Genomic DNA, 22028 nt, shown 5'->3' with positions numbered 1-22028 from the left:
GACTGAGGCTGAGCTTGCCGGCACTCTGTTTATGTCCGTATTCTGCTTGTTGCCAGCTTAGGATAGAAAAGAAATACAAGCAAGTTGTTCAACACAGACAAGGGCTCACTGTGCCCTGTCCTCTTTTTCCACTGAACAAACTTTGGAAAGGCCATGAGAGGTAGTGAGCTAATATTGAAATGCACAAAGAATTAAAGCCAGCCATCGAAATGAACAAGAACTTACCTGTGCGTTGCAGCACACTTTTTTCCATGGAAAAAAAAAAGAAAAAAAGGGGGGAAAAAAGGAAAAGAGCAAATAGTTAATGTTTCAGGGGGAGAGAAGAGAGCAAGAGAGAGGAAGGTAAAATCTCTGTTGAATAAATCAACTAAATTTATGCACATTGTTTGTGCTCCGTTTACGGTGTTCAACTTTCTAAGCAATAAGTTTAGTTGAAGGAAATATTTGTGCAAAAGTGCATAGTAAAGAAAAGTAATGAAAAGTAAATTATAAAAATGTCAGTGGTTATGTATGCTTTAAGGGAACTACTACAATGCGGTGCCAGAGTAAAACATCAACTAATCAATGCCTCTTAAGCTGCAAATATGAAATCTTTACGGCAAATTGTTTTTCCTGGGGATTTGCACTTCAGTAATTACGTGGTGAAATTTAGCGAAAGCTTTCACTATCAGATAAACTCGAGCCAAATTTGCAAACAGAAATATGCACTAGTCAAGTTTTTATCTTTTCAAAAAGATGTAATGAGGTGTAAACATCTATGAAATATGTTTGACTTCAAAATCCTATTGAGCCAAAGCTCAGCGAAGTCAAAGGCAATTAGCTGCCTGGTCCAGAGGGCACCTCGCACCACTGATAAACCTCTGCATCTCAGCTCAGATCCAGCCACACCAGTTATTTCTATCCAGGTACAGATTAGGGGATTTTTGGTTAATGTACATTTAAGATTAGAATTTGACCATTTAAAAATACAAATGTACCTGCTGACAATGGAAAAAAGCAAGAGAAGTGTGCTAAAAATATCAGGGCTTGAAATCTCAGCATAATCAAGCTGCAGCCTGGAGCAAACGGATAAGAGAGCATGATGAGTGCTTGCCTTGGAGGTGTGCTTTGGTGCTGCCTGATTACACGTACATGGAAAGCCGTTGCAATTCCTGAAACTTCATCCCTTCCCTGAGACCGTCACCTTCCGCTCCACCTGAGCTATCCACCTGCAATTCATACTGATTCAAGGGCTTTTTCTTCGGCTAGGAGGAAGAATATGTCATATCCACCCAGGCCGCAACAACTGATGCTGTCTGTCCTTTTTGCTGCTGAGGTAAATCTGTATTGATAAAGCATTTGCAAATGCCTTCCTACAAACTCCCACAGCAATTCCACTAATAGCTGGTTGCTGTTAACAGGCTGTCAGCATGGCGTCAATGGTTTACTCTGCTGAGGACCGAAATGTTTTAATCTAACTCATGTTCTTGGCTGTAATATGAGGGTACATAAGAGGAATGCAATGAGTGTCACATTCTGGTCAGAACAGCTGATCAAATGTCTCTTCTCACACTAAAATATAAGAACTCTCATTTTTTTCTCCCAAAAGAAAGATAAAAAAGCAGCCAGGTAGAATTATGAAGATGCTCCTGTTAATATAGCAATTTTGTGCTTAAGGTTTTTATATTTTCATATATGATGGAATTCTCTAAATAATGATACTTGAATTAATGATTGTATTAGATTTAGTTAGACAGTGCCCTGTTTAGTGGAGATTTCTGTGCCTGTGGAGCAGTAACTAAGTTTCTTCTAAACGCCATCAGTTCCTTGCTAATAATGGAGCAGATGACTAGTGCAAAAGGTTACTTTGGTTTAAAAGTTTACATATGCAACTCCTGAATGAGTTTTAGTGCAAGATTAAGAATTTATACCATAAGTTTAAAATCTGTAGAAGACTGAAAAGCATTCACACAAATCATCTCCTTAAAAGCAATATTCGCTTCTGCTATCACCACTGGGTTCCCTATAGCAGTGCTATAGGGCGCAATCTTGCGGCAGCTGGGGAGGACCAAGGCGTTGTGCCGAGTGGCTGCAGGTCCTGTTGCCAGTGACATGAGCTGTCCCCCAGTGACTTGTCACGAACAGCCACCTCAGGCACAGCATACGTGGAGAAACACAGCATATTTGCTAGTACCTGCTTTCTGAATCTTTGCTGACCGCCAAGTATTTTTCAGTGGGTTAGGGGGAGACCAGTCACAGAGAGATGCTGCTTCCTTGCTGTCATCCATCCATCATCTACATTAGGTGTTTTTTAAATGTTTAATCACCAAAGTATCAAAGCCTTTCTCTGGCCAGTCATGCTCTCCGGTTATGGAGCCCCAAAATGATGGGAATCACAGATTGAGGTTTGTGTGGAGTTAGAAGTGGATGGACAAACTCAGAATCAAACCTCCTCCATAATGACAGACTGATAAATCACGTCTGTTTTCCTCTACAATGCAAAGAGGGAAAAAGCAAAGGAATGACCTAATTTAGTCATTGAGATGTATGGTGTGACAGAAGAGTGTTCCTAAAAATGCACATAAAATGTAAATCCATCTTTCCTGTAAGTGCCTGGGCAACAGTTGACTTCTGTGACTCACTTAAAAGAAATTCCATGGGAAAAAGGTTAGGCTTTCTCTGGGATGAAAAGAAAAAGAGTAAATTATATAAAGGGTGATTGTAAAGCAAATCCCTGCCTAATATCCCCTGTCTACACTACATGAAAAGCAAACACAGCCAGTAAAATTTCAAGTGCTGCAGTAAGTTCCCTGTCTTTGAGAGGTGAAGAGTACACACTCCCACAAACAGAGCTCGGCTTTGAAGGTCAGCCTGAGAGCGCTGATCCTTTTCAAAAGAGAGAGGGAGTGCATCTCCTCTGAAGCTCTTGGCATGCCGACTGAAAATCATGGATATTTAACCAGTAGCTTTTTCCTTACTCCAATCAGATGTCGGTCTGATGTGGAGTAATCTACAGTGGAGTCATGGCCAAAACATGTTCCCCAACTGGCTGCAGGGAGAAACAGCCAGAGTGGAAAAAGTGTGTGGATGGCCTACGTGCAGTTGAGTTCAAATGCACAGCGTTTGTTTATGGAAGCTTATATTCAGCTGCACCATCAGCTGTCTCAATTATAGTCCTAGAGCATAAGGGGAATAAAACGCTAGAATTATGTTTGAGAACTAGAGAATTATTTGTCATAATTCAACAGAACAAATGCATATTGATATACAGCAAGCTGGGCTGCTCACGAACAGCAGAAGGAAGATAGGAAGAGCAGGATTAAATGAAATCAGAAATGAAACAAGAATCTTCAACCTCTCTGACACTGATTTGAAAAAAGACACACAAGGTACCAAGAAGAGAAAGAGGCTGCAACTGAGATTTTGCAGAAGCTTGGCTTTGGCGATGTATGCGTTTTCTTGAATTTCTGTGATTTAGAGGGATTTTTTTTCTGCCTTTACCTTGTCTTCGTTTTCCTTTGGAAATTGCATCGTAGTGCTCTCTCTGGCTTTGGTAGCTACTTCAGGCATGGTCCAATTTAAAGATTATATTTTGTTTTGTGAGCAAGTGATTTCTATTCTTTGGATTGGAAAACTGGGGAGGTTATCACTATTATCTCTAGGGGGGTGAACCTTAAAACTGGGTAACATGAATAGCCTGTGGCAATACTAATACCTCACAACAGCTTTATACAGTGATTTGAGGAGTCCTGATGGCTCAGTAAATATTTAATAATAGTCTCAACATCATTATTCAGATTGCTAGTCCCCTGCTAGCCCGGGTGGTGCTCGGTAGGCTTTTGCAGACTGTCACTACAACGCTGTGCACAATGTGTCTGACGCTCCTCTGGAGTCAAACAATACCAAATTTACCAAATGGATAGCAACAATAAAATCAAATTAATAATAATCTACTGGGATTACTTGATGTTCCTGTCTGAGGAAAGATGTCCACTAAACGCTTTTTGTCTTGAAAAACTTCCAAAATTGTTTATAATATGGATGTGCTATTCAGGAAGGCAAGGTTGAAAAAAAAAAAATTGCCTTGCCTTTGGATGAGAAACTAACAATGTTTGTAGTAGTTCCTAGTTCCTTGCACACAGTAGAATTTCAAAATGACTTTCATGGACACTATTTTGAGAACCAGAAACCGTGGCTTTTATGTTATCTGGCAGCTTGAAAACTTTCAGATGGCACTAACCTCCAGGGGCCTGATCCAACAACTCCCTCGATCTGCGTTCAGTTTAGGTACAAAAACTCCAACTGGCTAGCGTAAAAACACATGCAAAGTGAGAGGATTAAGTGATCCACGGTCTTGGGATCCGATTCTTGCATCTCACGAACCAACAGCTTCAAAAGGATCTTGAAAAAAAGATGAAGGCCACACGACTGGAAATGCTGTACTCACGGCTGAGGGCGTTTACCAAAGGGCTGGAGAGGCGTGTCGGTGTTTCTGAGCACTGCTCCAGGTTGGAGCAGGCTGGCGGACAGACTGGAGGCGGTTGAGTCGTCTCCACGCAGAGCTGGCAGAACAAAAGATTATGCACAAAAAAAGGGGGACTGAGCTAAAGGTAGTCACATGTCCCTGTCATGAAACACAGAGAATGAAGTCTGTATGGACCTGCGGAGCTTTTACACTGAGACTAGGCTAATACAGTACTAATACAGCTCTGGCTACATGGCATGAGCATATTTTGGTAGAAAAAGTGAAGAAGCAGCATCTTGAAAACGGGGATACGTGCAAGGGAAATGATATGAAAGTGACTGGCATAAAGGATATTTTTTGTTTATAATTTGTATCAAATCTATCTGGTTAGAAACAACTTAGTAGCTTAACACAAATGTTTACCTAGCCTTTCCAAGCAGAGTAACAAGAGTAGTATTACTGATTTTTTTTTTTTTTCCTGAATCAGGTATACAAATCCCACTCTGGGAACCTGAATGCAAGAATATCAATATTCCCCACTACATGTGGGGAGCATTACAGCTGAGCAACAGTGAGTTCTGCAGGCTTTATTTCAGCAGAATTCTGAATTCTAGCAGGCAGAATGTAAGCGCAATGAGACAGCCACATTAATAAGACTTTCCAGTAAGTAAGGGTTTTGCAGAGGTGATAATTTGCTAGATAGCTGCCTGCCAGAGTCAGATATAGAGGCTATAAGGTTTTCCTTATTTCTTTCTGGCTACATCAAAGAATGTTGTTAATGTGTAAATATCTCAAAGGCAAAGAATTTCTTTACATTGGTACAGGGATACAAGGAAAGGGGACTTGTGTTTACCCCTTTTCTTTGCTATAACAAGATGGCTTTTACCTGGCCATTTACTAGGAGCGTCCTGGGGATATGCGCTCTGTGCCTACCAAGTTTCCCTCCTCCTTTAGGTACCCTGGAATAGAGGCTGCCTGCACAGTTTATCTGGGGACACTATTAGGTTGAGTATTGTGATTTCTACTCTTCTAAACCCTATGAAAGTGATTTTGGCTACAGCCTTATATACTATGCATATCCTCTTTATGGACTGAAGAAAGACTGAGGAAGAGGGAAGATCAGAAGAAGACAGTGACCCAGGGTCGTTAGCATGTGATGCTCAGGCTATGTGCAATTTTGGCCACTTTCTTAATTCTGCTTGGGATTTTATGAACAGCCATTCACAGTGCTGGAGCACTGCTGGGCTACCTGTGACTCCTGCTATGTATTCATCACGATGTTCCTCCCCATTCTGGAGGAGGTTGCTGCCTTCTCCCAATACATAAAGTAAGTTTGTTTAGTTTTCTTTAAATAGGAAGGAATTTCATTCCATCACATTCCCTAATGTAGAATCAATCTGTATGTTGCCTTGAACAGTACAGGCTTTGGATTATCTGGAAGTGAAGCAGCCAGATCACCTCTGAAACTACCCTCCTAAAGCCCAGACTACAGGAGGAAGATGTACTGCCAATGTCAGGTTTTGCCAACCTTGACAAGTCATCAGAATTATCTTAGCTAGAGGCTTCATCTTCCTGAGCATCCGAACTAAAGAAGCACAAACTGCAGTCTCTAAGACATTATTTCAAAGATTCAAAGTAGCCATCCTTCTGGCTTCTGTTGAGTGATGTGCTAAAAAATAATTAAATTTCCAAATCTTTTGAAAAGAGCCCTCTTGAGGATCTATTGGAAGTTCTCAATTTATTTCAGTCATTCCCTGAACAGCAGTGTCCTCGCTTTGGCAGCACATATACTAAAATTGGAACAATACAGAGAAGATTAGCATGGCCCCTGCGCAAGGATGATAGGCAAATCCATGAAGCGTTCTATATCTGCTTCTCACCCCACTCCACCAGCGAGCAGGCTGGGGGTGCACAAGAAGTTGGGAGGGGACACAGCCGGGACAGCTGACCCAAACTGACCCAAGGGATATCCCACACCATATGACGTCATGCTCATCATGTAAAGCTGGGGGAAGAAGAAGGAAGAGGGGGGATGTTTGGAGTGATGGCGTTTGTCTTCCCAAGTCACCGTTAGGCGTGATGGAGCCCTGCTTTCCTGGAGATGGCTGCACACCTGCCTGTCGATGGGAAGTAGTGAATGGACTCCTTGTTTTGCTTTGCTTGCGCACACAGCTTTTGCTTTACCTATTAAACTGTCTTTATCTTAACCCATGAGTTTTCTCACTTTTACCCTTCCGATTCTCTCCCCCATCCCACCAGGGAGGAGTGAGCAAGCGGCTGTGTGGGGCTCAGTCGCCGGCTGGGGTTAAACCACGACAAGCAGATAGGTGAGTTGTCTTGAATGCAGAGTGGATCACATTTATCAGAACTATGCTGCTATTCGAAGCTTGCCTCCTCTGTGCCCTTTCCTGTGTAAGCTGAGAACAGTCAAGCTCCCAGTCTTAAAAAAAGGCATACGTGCTTTTGCTCGCTGGCCTAAGAAGTACAATCAAGAAGCAGCATCCAGACTGAATGCATTTCACTTTCACAGTACACAGCCCAAACCCTAAAACTTTTTCATTGCTTCAGTAACTCCTGGTGGTTTTAGTGTTAAAGGTCTGAATCTATTCTGCTCTCACACTTACCCTACCGGTCACTGACTTAAGTGATTAAGTACACTAGCGTGGGTTAACAGCTGTGACCCCTGCTCTGCAGAGAAAGTTTTCTAGTAGTCATCCAAACATAACCTTGCTTCATATTCCTTTTTACCAAATTAAACTATGTGCACATGCAATGCAAGATGGAGAACAGGATGAGAAAAAAAACCTCAAAGGCAGTGTTTAGCTCCTAAATGTTTCTAAGCTTGAAAGCACGTTCTCCTACTGATTCAGTCATGAGATTTTCTTGCTTTCTTGCTCGTGTCAGGGACAATGCTCACAACCTCAACTTTCCTGGCAACTGTATTTAACTATTCATTTAAACATAGTATTTTTACTTTCCACGCCTTGTTTTTATTGGCTGCCACCTCTTTTTCCCTGCAAAAGGTTTTCTTGTCAAAAGGCAAAATAGTTAGGTATTGCAAAGCCATACGATATTTTGACCAACCAGACAGGCACTAAATTAAGTAAGATCTGTGGCTCTTAGCTTTTCCTCACCTTTCCCGTGGTCGCTCTTTCACACAACGCCTGCTGAAAAGTGGAAGTTGGAAGGCTCTGTGCAAGGGGACTTTAGCAGCAGCAAAATAATGGCCAGCCCCATCTCCTTTCTTTCTTGAGTCCAGCACTCCAGAAATGCTGCCAGAAGTTGTTCTGTGGACCATTTGGGATTTCTCATTTAGATCATACAGGAAGTAGGGAATAAGACTAATTTAATGGCAATTTTGTTATAAATCAAACTAGATGACTAAAAAGACCTACCTGTCAAAATTAGGTTTTGTCAGACAGCATTTTCTGTTTACCTTATATAAGTCAGCTGGAGAGAATGAGATCATTGTGGCGGGACAGTCATAAAACTCCCAGAGCAGGGGCAGGAAAAGAAACTTCGACCAAAACCATTCCAGTAATCGAGAATATGAAATCTGATGTCTTCCCGTAGGGGAATACTTGTGGGACATGCTTCTCTGCTCCAGCGGTTTTCCCAAATTGCCACTCTAGGAGTCTCCACTAGGCTTCTGAAATCACAAAAAAAGTAGGCTTTAGGGTAACTATTGTAAAACACATACTGACCTCCCCTCCTCTATTGGTCATACACGTGACACACTTCAGTCTGTTTAATACCACAGGCTTACTTCAGAGGAACATTTTTTACATTACGATGGTTTGTTGACATAGACACAAACACTCACATAGACTCCCAGCTTCAGACAATTTCATAAACGCTTTTTTCCACTAGTTCCTATTAATCCCACAGTAGATGTTTAAAGTTATTTTTCTTTCAGCCAGTTTTCTTGAATGTCAGTTCCTTTTCCACTATATTCTTTTCTGCATCCCTAAACTATAACAAAAGCAAGACTTTAAATTAGTCACTATGATTAATTGTCCATTTCAACACCTCTCATTTGAGGCTCTGGGAAGCGTTTTATAGTTTATTGGGTGATGGGACTGAAATCTTTACAAGATCAACCCTGATCAGCAGGGTTTACAAGATACACTCTGCGGGATTTAATTCTTAGTTTCTTGTGCCTATATAAATCACGTAAGAATGAATGCAATGAAAGCAAAAAATGGCGATCAGATCTTTGCGTCTACCAGAAGCAGTGACGGAGGTCTAAAGCATCTGGTTTAAGGCCAGGTCAGCAGGATTTATTCTCTTATGATGCTCACTGACTTCTGTAGTGCAGGATAGGACCTTGAGGCTGGAGCAGTCATGTCATAAATGCCAAAGGATGGACCACAGACGAAAACCTAGCAGAGCTTTTCATGGGCACTCATGTCTTGCTGCTCAGTCTCAGTAAAGGAATGTAGCTCTCCTTGTAATTTCAAAGCCACTCGTTCAATCTTTTGAGTTAATTATGGGATGACAGCTGATTATACCCTGGAAACGCTTGCTAACACTATTAATCTTTTGCTCGTATAGGCTGTTTATAGTTATAATTATAAATGAGTGAATGAAGCAAAGTAATTTCTGATTGGGTGGCTTGGGAAAGAAACTATGACTGCAGCCCGAAGTATTCACTCAGCACTCAATAGCGAAAGGTGCTGAGCATCCGCTGAAACCAGTGGGGTCTCAGCACCCCTGAGGAGTGCTCAGCACGTCTCGGCAACGGGCTGGATCACACCCATAATAACAAGACTGGGGTGGCAACTCAAAGGAATGTTCTTATTGAAGTTGAGGATAAATTAAAGGGAGGCAACCGAAGAGAAACTATTTTCAGGCAGCGAGAGTAGAATTTCAGTAACATTTAGCCTGATTCCTTGGAAATGAAATGTCTATGGAAGATTTCTTATTAGGGTTGAAGTACTTAAGAGGCCCTTATTAAAGGCTCGCATGCACATACTAAGTCAGGCAATGTGATGCACATTTTAATGCCATATTATTGCCAGATGGGCCTTTACATTCATATTGATGTATTTTTGCACAAAATATACATACTTCCTTTTTTTAATTCTAGTTTGGTTCTAGTATTTCATTGGCTTGAGGTCAAATTAAAACAGCCACAAGCATCTAAACAAAATGTATCTGAAGAACATTTTTTCCTATGACCGAAAAGGGATTTTTTAAGCTTTCTATTACTTTGGAATGTTAATTTCTATTAGTATTATTCTATAATAACAAACTTCTATTTTCAGCTACCCCTGACTCATGTAAAATACTGATAAGTGTTGAATTTATAATTCAAAACCAGTATTTTCTTTTTAGGAATTACACAGGGTAAGTCATTTAACTGGAAAAAATAAGTATGACTTACTAACTCAAAGGTGTTTTACTAATCTAATCTCAAAACTAAACTGAGGGTTACTACTTTGATATAATAAATTAGATCAGTGATATAACCACATGAAGCCAAAAACTTCTGTTCAATTCTATAGTTTGTATGCACTTGACCCGGGCAGTGAAATCACAGGGCTACGGAATTACCTCTGTAACACAAAGAGAGGACAAATTTTATGAAACTAGAAAGATATTTGCGGGGACAAGCTATGACAGAATGGGAGAGGAATTAATTTGTTCTTTGTAACAAATGACTAATGACTGCTGCTATTGAAAATACATGGGGAATGACTGACTTGCCCAGACGAAGTAGACTTTTGACTGTTATATGTCAAATTCATTATCTGTTAGAAAACTCTTTATGATCTTTATTGAGGTAAGGGACTTAGGATCCTTGCAGGATGACTTTTTTTTTAATCCTTGGAATACTGCTGGTGCATTGTTGACAATTCCTTCTGTCCCATGGCTTTCTACAGACCAATCTTGTTATTTTTCTTTTCTTTTGATTTTATTACTGTATAATGAACAATTTCAGTGTTGCAAGATTAGGGAAGGAGGTTCATGTGACCAACACCGCTCCATTTTAGCATCTGTGGAAAAGGTATTCTAGTGGGGCTCCAGAATAAAAGAAGAGATTTTGAGACCTAGATGCAAGGTGAGGTGAGTTCAAGGACAGGTAAAGCACAGGAGGAGCACAGACTGTGTTCTTCTTAAAGACAGTGAAATGAAGACTAGTTAGAGGATGTGAAAAAGGTCTCTTATGAGAAGCTCCTGTGATTCAGAAGGCAGATTCCTACTACAGGACCTAGCTCCATCTGGCTGCAGTGACGGGCTGGCGATGCAATGAACTACGTCTGTTTCCATTCCATGTGGCACCAGCTATATGCATTTTGAAATATAAAATTGTCGGTGGTTTGGGGAAGATGGAAGTTGCCAACCCCATGATGATTTCCTACAGACAATTAGGAAAGAGACGGGGAAAAGGAGGTAGGGATAGGCAAATACAGACAGGGAGTTACTGAGACTGCAAAAGAACTATCTATACATCTGAGGAAAAGGCACTGAAGGAATGGAGATTACTAATAGGTCAGGAAGCTGTTGCCTCCTGAAGAGGTCCTGTAGAATTTTGCCCAAGTATCTGCCAGCTGAATTCTAGATATTATTGCTGATCTGTTGAAAATGCACTGGGTCTGAAAAAAAAAAATTAGTTTGGCAACTGATTGTGAGGCTGCAGAAAATCACTTTTCATAGTGACTTTCTGAAGCAAGGACTGCTTGCAGTTGCTCCCTTTCTGGTTTTGCTCACTGTTGCTGGAGTTGAAGAAAACTCCTTGGGCTCCCACGTTCAGAGCCCCACAGCTAATGAATGAACTCTCTCCCCTCCTCCACGCCTACTTAACCAAACTGAGTCATTTCTCATGAAGAAATTGCCTTGTTGCAGAGGAAAAGGAAGGTTTTATTCTTTATGAAAAAGGCTTGATAAAGTCAAAAGTCAAAGGAGCAAATAGTGACAACAGCAAGAAGGTGAGACTGTTTCTTGGGACACTTGTAAGGAATTGTTTCTGGAGTTAACCTCTGTAGTATAATGTGCATACATGGACATTGTATTACACTCTGTTATTATTTAAAATTATTTTGATTTGAGGGTAAGTTCCTACTTAGCAGTTCAGAGATTTAAGTGTTGAGTACACTATAACAGTAATACCGTACTGAAGCAGCTTGCAACAGCACCAGGAGAGCTGAAGACCCTGCTAACCACCAGCTGCCAGTTCAGGCCTTGAAGTTGGTATTTCTGGATGAAAGTAGCATTTCTAACCCAAGTGTCTGTGGAGGCAGGGTGAGACGGAGCCCTTGGGCACTGCGCAGCTGGCGGAGCTCAGTTCTGAAGTTTCACAAGCATTTTCCCTTCCATCGGCCAGTGTCCGAGTGAAGTCTCGGGGGACAGGAGATGTCTTGGCCACATCTGTCACTTTGAAAGCAGTGTTTTGGGTAGCTTTCAGCTCTGTTTTCTCTCTGGGGGCAAAGCTTGCATTTTTTAAGAACAGTCGAAAATGAAATTGGCTTTCAAGAGACCAAGGAAAATGACAAGAAAATGTAAAAGTTTCTAGTCAAAGTCTGGGCTTGCACTTGTAGGTATGAGCTGTCTTTATATCACAGTTCTCTCAACCCATTTTCCTCATACATTCGAAATCGGTCTTTGGCAGCTATTTCCTTTTCTTTCATTATTGCATATTTGCAGCCTTCTTTCACTAATTCTTTTCATTCTTCCCTGCTACTGTTTACACGTAGTTTTTGATAACAAAATGCCTCTTAGGATTTCTCTTGGATGCTCCCTCCTCTTTACGCCTGTTGGTTTCCACCTAACAGTGCTGTTTCAGGACCTGTGCATTAGTCTCTGGTGAAACTAGCTGCTGCTTCTGACAGAGGTGAGGTGCCGGGCTGCGATTTCTCAGAGCACTGTGTGTGTACGTGACACTCAGCTGCTGATTTTACTCTCAATTCTCAGGGCTGAAGCTTCATCTGCTACCCGTCCCGTCCGTGGGAGCCGTGACATCATCTCCATAGTATTCTGAAATGATGCCCAACAGTCCTGTCTTTTTCCCCTCAGACTTTATTGCAGTCATCTGTCATTTCTTTCATAGTTGATGGTATTAAGTGTGTTCTACGTGTCTCTTGTGATTTAATTCCTTCTCGATGAGTTCTTAATTTTTCAGCTTTGTAATTACACTTCCTTTGTATCTCCAAGTACAAGTGTTACCATTAAGCTGTTCTGGATCTGAGGTGAGGTTCGATCTGTTAAGGATCTCTTTTGAAACGTTTGTTTACCTGTTTTTCACCTTAAAACTATAGCTGTAATATAGTAACTATTTTTTCCATCTTCATTTTTCATAGGCCCAATTTTTTATTTGAAATCTTGAACTTGATTTTTAAAAAAATGAAGATAGAGTACTTGCAGTATCATCCCAGTGGTGGCATTGCTCGCTTTCCGCTAACGCAGTCTATGTACCTACGTAAGCTGATCAGCAGCAGTAGTGCTGGTTCTTGGAAGAGTAAGCAGAGGCCGTTCATGGATGTGTGCATAAACGTGGTCATGCTGTCTGCATTCAAAAGATATTTGTTCTCTGGTGAATCTCTGTGTGCCTGACAGAGGTGGCAGGAGAAAATAGGTCATGAGTAATTGCCCAAGAACTGGAGGGTCTTTTTTGTTTCTCCTATAGTTGGCAACTGCAGCTTCATCATTGCATGAACGCATTTTCAGTATTTCTCGATTGCTGCTCTCCTGGGCCTTCTCTCTTCTAGGAGCTCCTTGGGAATGAGGACCCAGTCTTTTTCTTTGGTTTGCTCTACCTCCCTCCCTGCTGTGTGTGCTGCCTGGTCCAGAAAGAATGACCTCTCCCAATTAACCATAAAAGCATCTGGGCACATGATGCAGGCTCTGATTTCTGCTCAGGGTTCCAAACAAAAGCATGTAGTTCTTACAGCTGCAGTAGCCAAGGTCAAGTTTTCCCTTCTTTCCCCCTTTTTTCTTTCCAATGTGGCTCCAGAAAAGCACATCTGTTAGGCCCATAGAGACATTTAGGATAAAAAATGAGGTGTCTATTTGACGATTATATAGGTGGATCTCAGATACATGAATCCTGCTTTCAGCACTAAGTTTTGTTTGGGATTATGCCTTTGGTCCTCAAAAACTATTTGCAAGGTGTAAATCCACACTGATTCCAATAGGCTACCATCTGCTTTTATAATTTTACATGGCTTTTAAACATTTAAGCTGTTGTTTACAGTATTTTTTCGAAAATACTTTGTATCGCAATAGGAAAAATAGTGGAGGTGGGCCAGTACCTCTCCTTCATCATCACCGTGCTTGCCTTCAGTAATTTGGCGGTTTGTTGGGTGGTTTCTTTAATGATAAAAGTGTAATAGTTTTGTGTGTTAAGATTAGGCAAACGAACTGTGTTCTTTTATGGAAATCCGAATGACAAAATGATGGAGGGTTTGACAGGTTATGTCGTTCGCAAGCAGATCGGATGCGCAGTGCGGCCCCGATGCCAACAGCGCTAACGCCCATACGCGAAAGGGTTAGGTTGTTTTTTGTTGGGTCGTGGAGTAACGGCTTCGGTTGCTCACAATCTCCCGAACAACCTTACATTTTCAGGAATACGTTTACCGGGACGTAATGGCGGCCAACGAAACCACTGACGAAATGCTTTGAGGGGGAGGCGAGTATAATTCCCCATGCGGCCAGCACCGCCGGGAACGTTTCCAGGAGTGGGTCGCTAGCGCCAGCTCGGCCCCGCACCCGGGCCGGTCCCGGCAGCGGAGGCACCGCGCCGGGCCGAGCCAGGCTCGACCCGGGGCAGCTGCTGGGTCCGCACTCCCGGCGCCCGGCCCGCTCCATCCCCGCGGCGGCGGGCGGGCGGGCGGGCGTGCGCAGCGCCGCGCACCTACGGCGGCGGCCCGGGCGGCGGAGACCGAGGCAGGGCTTGGCCGCTCGCCCCTCCCCCGGCGGCGGCGGCGGCGGCGGCGGCAGCGGCAGCAGGAGCAAGCGTGCTCCCGGGCGCGGCGGCCACAAGCGGCTCCCGTTGCGCCGCCGGGCGCCCTCGCTGCCCGGGTCCTCCCACCGCCGTATAAAGCCTGGGGCGGGCGGCAGCGCCCTTCGCTCCTGGCCGCAGCGGAGGAGGAGCGGCACCCCGGGCGCGGCGGCTCCCCGGGCACCGGTTTTTCCCCTCGTTTTCAACCCCCGCCCCCTTTCCCCCCCGCTCTCGGGGGCTGGCGGCGCGGGGAGCGGCGGCAGGCCGGCGGGTGCGGAGGGGGAAGATGGCGTGGAGCGGCGCCCGGCCGCCGCGCCTCCTCCTGCCGCTGCTGCTGGCCCTGGCGCTGCCGGCGGCGGCGGAGCGGCGCCCGGGGCCCGGGCCCGGCCCCGCAGGTGAGGCGCGGGGCGGTGCGGAGGTTGGGGGGGGGGGGAAGAGAGCGATGGCGGAGCCCCGCGGCGCGGTCCCCCACGGTCCCGCCGCCTGTGGGAGGTGCGTTCGGGCGCGGTGAGGGTGGCCGCGGCGGGGATGCGCTGCCGGCCGGGCGGTACCGGCGCCGGCTCGGTAACATCCGCCAGGAAGGGAAAACCCTCCCGTCTCCTGTGCGGAGGCCGGGAACCGCCGTTTTCCCGATTTATTAATTTCCACCCCCCCATCCCCCTCCTCCGCCCCGCACTTTAAAATGCCGCTCTGGGCGCCGGAGCGGGCTCGGCGGTGCGGGAGGGGGCTGCGGCGCCGGCCGGGGCAGGGCTCCCCAGGTTGCTCTCGAGAGGAACCGCTTGGCTGAAAAGTGCTTCAACCCGCCGGAGATAGTCATACAGAAATAGATGCACAACCCCCCCTTGAAGAAGAAAAAGATTCCTTAATGGGAAGTGAGTCTCCCTGACTTTCTCCTCCCCCCCCCCCCCCCCCCCCCCGGCTTTTCTTCCCTTTCCCTGAGACAAGGTATTAATGAACATGTTTTTCCAAGGCTGGCAAAAGCATAGCGTCATTCGCTTCTTCCCTGAACTGTTGCAACTGCTGCTGAAGTTTCCTACTTCATGCAAAAGTCGGCTGGAGACTTCGGTGCCCCTTCCCGTCCCTCAGAGGCTTGCTTGCTTTGTGCTCGTTGCGTTCTGTAGTCACTTTAGTTTCAAGGAGCCAGAAGAGAGAAAGAAATTTTATCTTCGGCATGTAAAATAAAAGAATGTATACAGGAAATTCCCTCAGAGAGATGTGTCCAAGCACATGTATGTCCAACTATATGCCAAAACATATTTCTTGCTCTAATACTGTTTTAGAATCTCTGATTTCTATTCTAGGCGTACAAAGGTATTTCATCCCACTAGATTATTACCACATGAAATCCAAAATAGTTTCAGTTCTTGGCTTGTTTACTCAAGGGTGTAATCAAGTTATTTTTAATATTGAGCTTAATTTTCTTCTGGTGTGCGGGAGGAAGCTCCTTTTTTTGAGAGGCAAGTTTTGTCAGCAAGTTCTAATTTTGATAGGAAAACTGCTGACTTGGTTGATAACTAGTGTTTAAAAAAAAAAAAAAAGTGTTGATGAATACCAGAGTACTCAATTAGCTTCTCATTTCCAGTTTTCTTAATGCTTTGCTGCTTTTAGCTGTTCAGAGGATTTCTCGGAAGGTTGTGGTGTGCACTGTAGTTCGCAGTCTGTCAGGGGCGTGTGAGCATTACCGTTCAGCCTTCAGACTGTCCCTCGGAGGTGCAGCCTACGGGGGCATGTTTGGAGTAGAACGTTGAGCTCCTGTGTCTGTAGTCAGGGCAGTGAGATTGTAAGTCGAGCTCCTTTGGAAATCAGTTATTGCAATCGCAGTTATATTTTCTCAAAAATATCTATTCAAATAATGCCGCTTTTAACTACATACTTGAGTTGTGGGATCTCAAGCTGATGTAAGCTGATAGCTGGCATGGTAAGGATTTTTCTTTAATCTTGCTGGTATTCAAAGGTGTGAAAAGCAAAGAGTGCGTAGTCCAGACAGCGCTGTATGATTCGGCAAACCAAAATGCTACATCTATATAAATAATAAAAATGATGCTACACAAATTACAGTGCTAGAAAGCACTGATACATTTATATATAGGTGTTCACACAGGAAAATCTTAATTCTTTTAAATTTAAACATGTGTAGCCTGAATTGTAGCAGGCTCTGCTGAGTTGTAACCACTCCTTGAGTAGTTTCCTGACCCCAGACACTGCCTGCTGTGTTACTTGTTTTTATTCCAGTTTTAACCCTTAAATGTTTTCCCTGAGCCTGTGCTGTATTGCTTGAAGAGGGGCAGACCTTAGCGTGCCTCCAGTTCTAGAAATCTGGGTTTTAATTTCTAGTCTCTTGCTACTTTGTACAACTTGGTGTAAAGCAGCACCAAAGACACCCTGTCAGATTTTAAAGCGGTCCATCAGTATTGCTTGCTTCAGAAATCATCTGTAACAAGAGTGTCTAAAACTGGCTGCCAAGTTGCATCTTTACTTCTTAATAAGACTTTACTGCTTTGCTTGGAAAAGTTATAGCAAGAGAACTGCCTGTTGCACAGCAGTGGTTACTTGAGCAATGAGCAGTCAGCGCAGCCCTGCGGCAAACCATGTTTGCAGAAATCCCTCCTGTGCTCCTTTGTCTCAGCTTTGTGTTTCAGGCAATCACAGAAAAGAGCACTGTTGAGCTCTGAAACACCGGCTCCTGTATGGTGAAGATACAAAAGTTTCTGTGTTAATACAACAGCGTTAAAATATTTCCGTTGCACCATACTTGCTGCATGCACGTTGCTTATCATGTTAATGCAGTCCAGGACGTGTGGAAAGCGAATGGAAAAGACATTTGTCATTGCGCTAGAAGCAGACACTGCTCTTGGCAACAGACATAAATGATGTTCCTACCTAAAATGTTTTATTAATCAGCTGTTTGCACGGGAAATGGCTTTGCTGCCTTTGAGTCTGTTCCCCAGAACAGCTGTGGGGACTTGGCCGGCTGGAGTGGGGCTGCGCTGAGGCGTTCGGGCTGCAGGTTGTAACGGCGGCAAACGGGCAGCTTTTGAGGTGGGCCCCGTGGTTCATTGCTGTCTGTATGTGCTCCCGAAATGTGAAGGGTGGGAGGGTGGGTTGGGAGGGGGTTTGTCACGGAGGGGGCCCTGGCAGCGTGGGTGGCTTTCCAGAGCCAGCCCGTCCGGGAGGTGCGAGCAGCCCAGCAGGCTGCGGGAGCGCTCTGAGCCAGCAGGCTTTCCTCCACCCCGGCGTCCGCCAAATGCCGGTCACAAATGCTTCAAGCAGTAATTGCTGACTGATCTAGCTGTGCAAGGACTCACTTGGAGATACATACTATTGCCATTTCTGTTGACTTTTTTGGGCTCAGCCAAAATGGTTGCTGTGAGTGACAGTGGGCGATCGATAGGCCTTTCCCTCTGAGGCACCTGTGGTGCACAAACAAGGGAATTCAGTCATTCGACCATCTTGACATACTTATTAGGAGTACTGAAAGAGTTGGCCTGCTTGGTGGAGGAGAGGCCCTGACTACAGCACTCTACGCCTGCCTCCGTCTCTCTGCCTGATTTTCTGTTTCTTGCTTCTCTACTGATGCTAATTTTGTCCCATCTTGTCACCACAGTATCTAAAACTGCTGCATAAACCCGTGTTGGGGAAAAACCTCCTCTAGGTCTCTTGGGAGTTTTGTTCCCTTTTTGTGAAGGCTGTACGAAAAAGCTGCCACCCGCCTCTTACAGGTGAAGGGTAAAGGCACAGAGTGACGTACCCAGGACCCGACCCAGCAGGAGACAGCGTTTGGGTTACCCCTGCCCCAGGGACGCCATCATCCCGACTCCCTGGGGAGTATTTAGGAACGCGTGTAGCATCAGTGTGCACCACTTCAGGTGGGTAATGATCACTCGCGTAGATACCTTTAGGCTCCAGCTTTGAAATAAATGGTGAATAACAAATGAAACACTGTGTAGTGTGGGGTGTGTGTGTTTGGAAATTAGTTAAAAGTAAGTGAACATGGCTGTGGAGGAGGTGCAAAGCAGCAAAGTTGTTCTTCCGTCACATATTTTTCCCTTGAAAATACTCGTCCTTGAAAGCACCCAAAGCTGGCAGTCTGAGTTCTTCATAGCACCTGGTTTAGAGGCTGCACAATGCCGGTCTCTGTTGCAAAATTAAAAAAAAAAAAAAAAAAAAAAAAATTTTAGAGGTTTTTTGGCCAGGCTTTTCTTTCTTTCCTTAGGTGGACGGAATAATTAGGCTGTGGAGGCAGACCACAGTGGTGGATGTGACACTGCTTTTCTCTGCGATATGCAGTGGGGTTGGATAGGATCACTGCAGCTTTGACTGTAAAATGTATTTCTAATTAAAACAGGAAAAAAATAAAACAGTTGTGACATCATCAATATTTGATGCTGTAAATTGCAGTGTAAAGGTGCAGTGGAATGACCACCATGGTTATCTGAGCTAGGGGGGTTTTGTGTGAAACGTGTTCCTGGCAAGGATCTAAACTAACGGATTATTTCTCAAAGTTTTCTTTACATTGGTGGCATATTCTGGAGAGTCATGATTTACGTCCGAGTTCTTGGCTTTTTCCCTTGCTGCTGCTTACTTAAGCAAAAGTGACTCGGTGTCTTCATGGGGAAGTGTTTAGTTTGTCTCTTGAGTTAGTACTATTACACTGTGTAGTCAAAAGCAGTATCTTTCCATTTGTGTAGAGCTGCTAGTCTGAAATATAAATTACTTGACATGCTGCTCAAGTGAATTCCCTTGTCATGAAGAGTAAGTATGGTCACAATAAGGGCATTTTTGTTTTAATTTATAATGTCAATTTTTTTATTGACATTAAGGGACCCCTGAGGGACCAGTTGCAAGGCAAACAAGTTTGAAAGTGAAGAATATTTTTGTTCCCTCTTAATTTAAACATAGAGCATGGTTCCCTCCAGCACAAAACACAACTTGACCAAACAGATCAGTAGCAGGAATGTGTCTGTCTGTGTGGGAATGTTGTAGCTCTAGAGAATAAATGACACTTAATCATCAAGGAATACGTGCTTGCAAGCACAGCCTGTGACACCACAAGTGGCTTTAGGTGGTTTAATAGAATGGCTTCTGGAGTATTTCCTTACGGAGAATTCAGTTTTCAAAACATGGATTACACTGCTCATGAGGAGACTAAATATGTAAAGTCACTGTTTCATCCCAGATATCTTTATTTCCAGGAGTTAGAATTCCTTTTACAATTTGTAGTAGAAGGAAAAACAAACAAATGACAAGTCCACTAAAGAAACAGAGTAAATCTTCTATTTGATGGTCAGAGTAATCTGGCTTCTTCATGTTCTCAGCGTGTGCGCATGTCTATATGCCTTTTTTTAATATATGTAATATTTTAATGATATTGGTTCTAACTGAGCGCTGAGACTGCAGAAACTTAGGTACCTACTAATTGTTGAAATATTTAGATTATTGACAAATTATACAGTTGACGTATTTAATCATTTCATTCTGCTTGAACCAAAATTAAAGATACTGTGGATTACTGTATAATTTCTTTTAAAACACATGACTGTTTTTGTAATGGAGCACAAAGTAATTACAGACTAATTTCCTTAATAGTTTAAGGCTAAACAGTAGAACTCTGCCTTGGCTTAAAACATTACGTCAAAATTTATAGGACAATTCTGAAGAAACACCCTTTATTTTAGTGGTTGGCTCACCAGCTTTTATGGTCTGCCCTTTGAAAGTATTCCAGGGTTCCTTCTTGGACAAGTTGCAAATTTATTAATTCACTGTGGATTTTCTTGGAAAATAGACATGGGGAGGTGGGGGGGGGAGTCCTTTTTGGTAGTAGTACTGATTCTTGCAATGTAACTGCAAGTATGTTTTTAAAGCTGACACATGTGGTGTTTGTAATTAATGCAAACAAACTGTAAGGAAAAAAGACAGAATGTTAAACAAAAGTAGGTTTGGCATTTAAGTGCCATTCCCCTGAGAGTTAATTCTGTATCTGTGGGTCTAAGTGTTAATGTACTGAATGAGCCCGTTAGGGGTTCTCGCTGAAATCAGCTGTGCAGAAAATAATCAGTATCTAATAGAATTGCTGTTGTAATTTTTTTTTACTCTTTTTTGCAAAAAAGTAAAAAAGGATTTTTTACCTTTAGTTTTGTAGTTCACATGAAACTTTAATACAGCAAAGTGTTTCCTTAGGCTATCCTCGTAAGCAGTTTACTAATTCTGTTTTACATCACTGTAAAACAATCGTCCACATGTTGGTGTGAGATCAGAACCAGGTCCATAAACTTAATGACTGAAGTTGCCGGCCCAGGTGTTTGATGTTAAAAGCATCTTGAAATATGTGTCATACATGACCTGTCATGATGTATGTTCTGAGGACAGAAGTTTTTGATGCTATTTCATGATTTGAAGGACTGAGTTGTTTGGGGCAGGGCACTTACCTGTATCTCACAAGTGTGGAGTTTAAGTTGCTTGTTCATACAGAAAAGGGATCTTTGAAAAGTACGGTGGTTTTTTTTTTCCTCCTTCCAGGGTTGCATGGCCTGTGTTTCTGTTTGGAGAACTTTACATGTCCAGTATCTGGACATATGGCCAGACGTGAAGCTGTAGGGCAGCTTTTTCAAAAGAACTGACTAATCAGCGAGGTAGTGTCTGCTGACAACATGAACCATGGTGCAGGCATGAAGGACAGTTACGCATCTTCAGGATGGCTCCAGTTCCAGCTCCAATTTCTCCTTTTTTACGCAAAGACTAGTCTAAGGAGAAACCATTTTTGCAAATCTTAACTGCTGAGTTTCATTGATGGATTGATTAGCTGTCAGAAAACGGACTTTAACAATGCCTGGTGCTGTGTGTGACTGCTTCTGTTTAAACAGCTGGATTTGCTAAACAACAGCTTAAGAAGAAGCACGCTCTTCTCTAGATACATATTTTATGAGAGACACAGAGAGGGCAAGGCTACTAAAAGGCAGAAGCTGAGTAAACTTTCTCACTTAGACAGCTGATGTTAATTGTGTCCTGCTCTCAGCTGCACAGCCCCGATGACAGTTTATAGCAGGGCCATCCAATCGGCGTGTTCAAGCAAGACCCAGCCTGTGCCATGACTCCATCCACTCCCACTCTCAAGAAGATTTTTGTGGTTTGATTGCTGTCTGGGCACTAATAAACAGCTGTAACCTGATCTGTTCCCCGCTTGTCAGGAAGTTAGGCAGGTCTTGTTGGAGGAGTTGCTTCATGCATGGCAATGATGTCATTTACAAAGAGTTGATTTTAATTTTCTTTCTTATCTGGGAACGAAGGAATGTGTCTTAGCTTTGCTTTACTACAGAGTGACTGATTCAGTAAACAGGGTCTCATCCAAGTCCACTGAAACTGATGGAAAAACTCTTGACTACTGCTGCTTGTATCTGGTTTTGTTCAGCTATCAAAATGAGGAAATCTTGCATTAGAATGAGTGCGGGCCTGAGCACCGGCCAGCGCTGCACCCGGGACTGACGCGGGTGATTGATGAGTGCACATACAGGTCTTAATGAGCTCTTGTTGACTGTATATTCAATACTACTAAATTAAAAGAAAGTAAATTAAGAGCTGAGGCAGAATCAGCTTTCAAATGTTTTCTGAAATCGGTTGTGTATTAATATTGGGAGTAACTGCTAATCT

At 43.5% G+C, this 22028-nt stretch overlaps 1 protein-coding gene and 1 non-coding gene across 4 annotated transcripts in view; both read left to right on the top strand.

The window, feature by feature from the left end:
- Positions 1 to 22028, top strand: part of PLOD2 (procollagen-lysine,2-oxoglutarate 5-dioxygenase 2) — a 77569-nt gene that overhangs the window by 1121 nt on the left and 54420 nt on the right. The window contains exon 1 of one of the 3 annotated variants that reach the window (XM_076341011.1): positions 14509 to 14779. The exons of 1 other annotated variant lie outside the window; for it this stretch is intronic. In XM_076341011.1, coding sequence (XP_076197126.1) covers positions 14671 to 14779 — 109 coding nt within the window. In that variant the 5' untranslated portion in view covers positions 14509 to 14670. Of the gene's footprint in view, positions 1 to 14508; positions 14780 to 22028 lie in introns of those variants that run through there. One more of the 3 variants, XM_076341010.1, reaches the window with a different exon arrangement.
- Positions 6211 to 6317, top strand: LOC143162638 (U6 spliceosomal RNA). The gene has a single exon (XR_012995730.1). It is a non-coding gene; the product is annotated as a U6 spliceosomal RNA (small nuclear RNA).

The sequence above is a fragment of the Aptenodytes patagonicus genome, chromosome 6, assembly GCF_965638725.1.
Source record: "Aptenodytes patagonicus chromosome 6, bAptPat1.pri.cur, whole genome shotgun sequence".
Taxonomy (NCBI): Eukaryota; Metazoa; Chordata; class Aves; order Sphenisciformes; family Spheniscidae; genus Aptenodytes; species Aptenodytes patagonicus.
The sequence above is the reverse complement of the archived record's forward strand: the minus strand, read 5'-3'. Positions and strand labels throughout refer to the sequence as shown.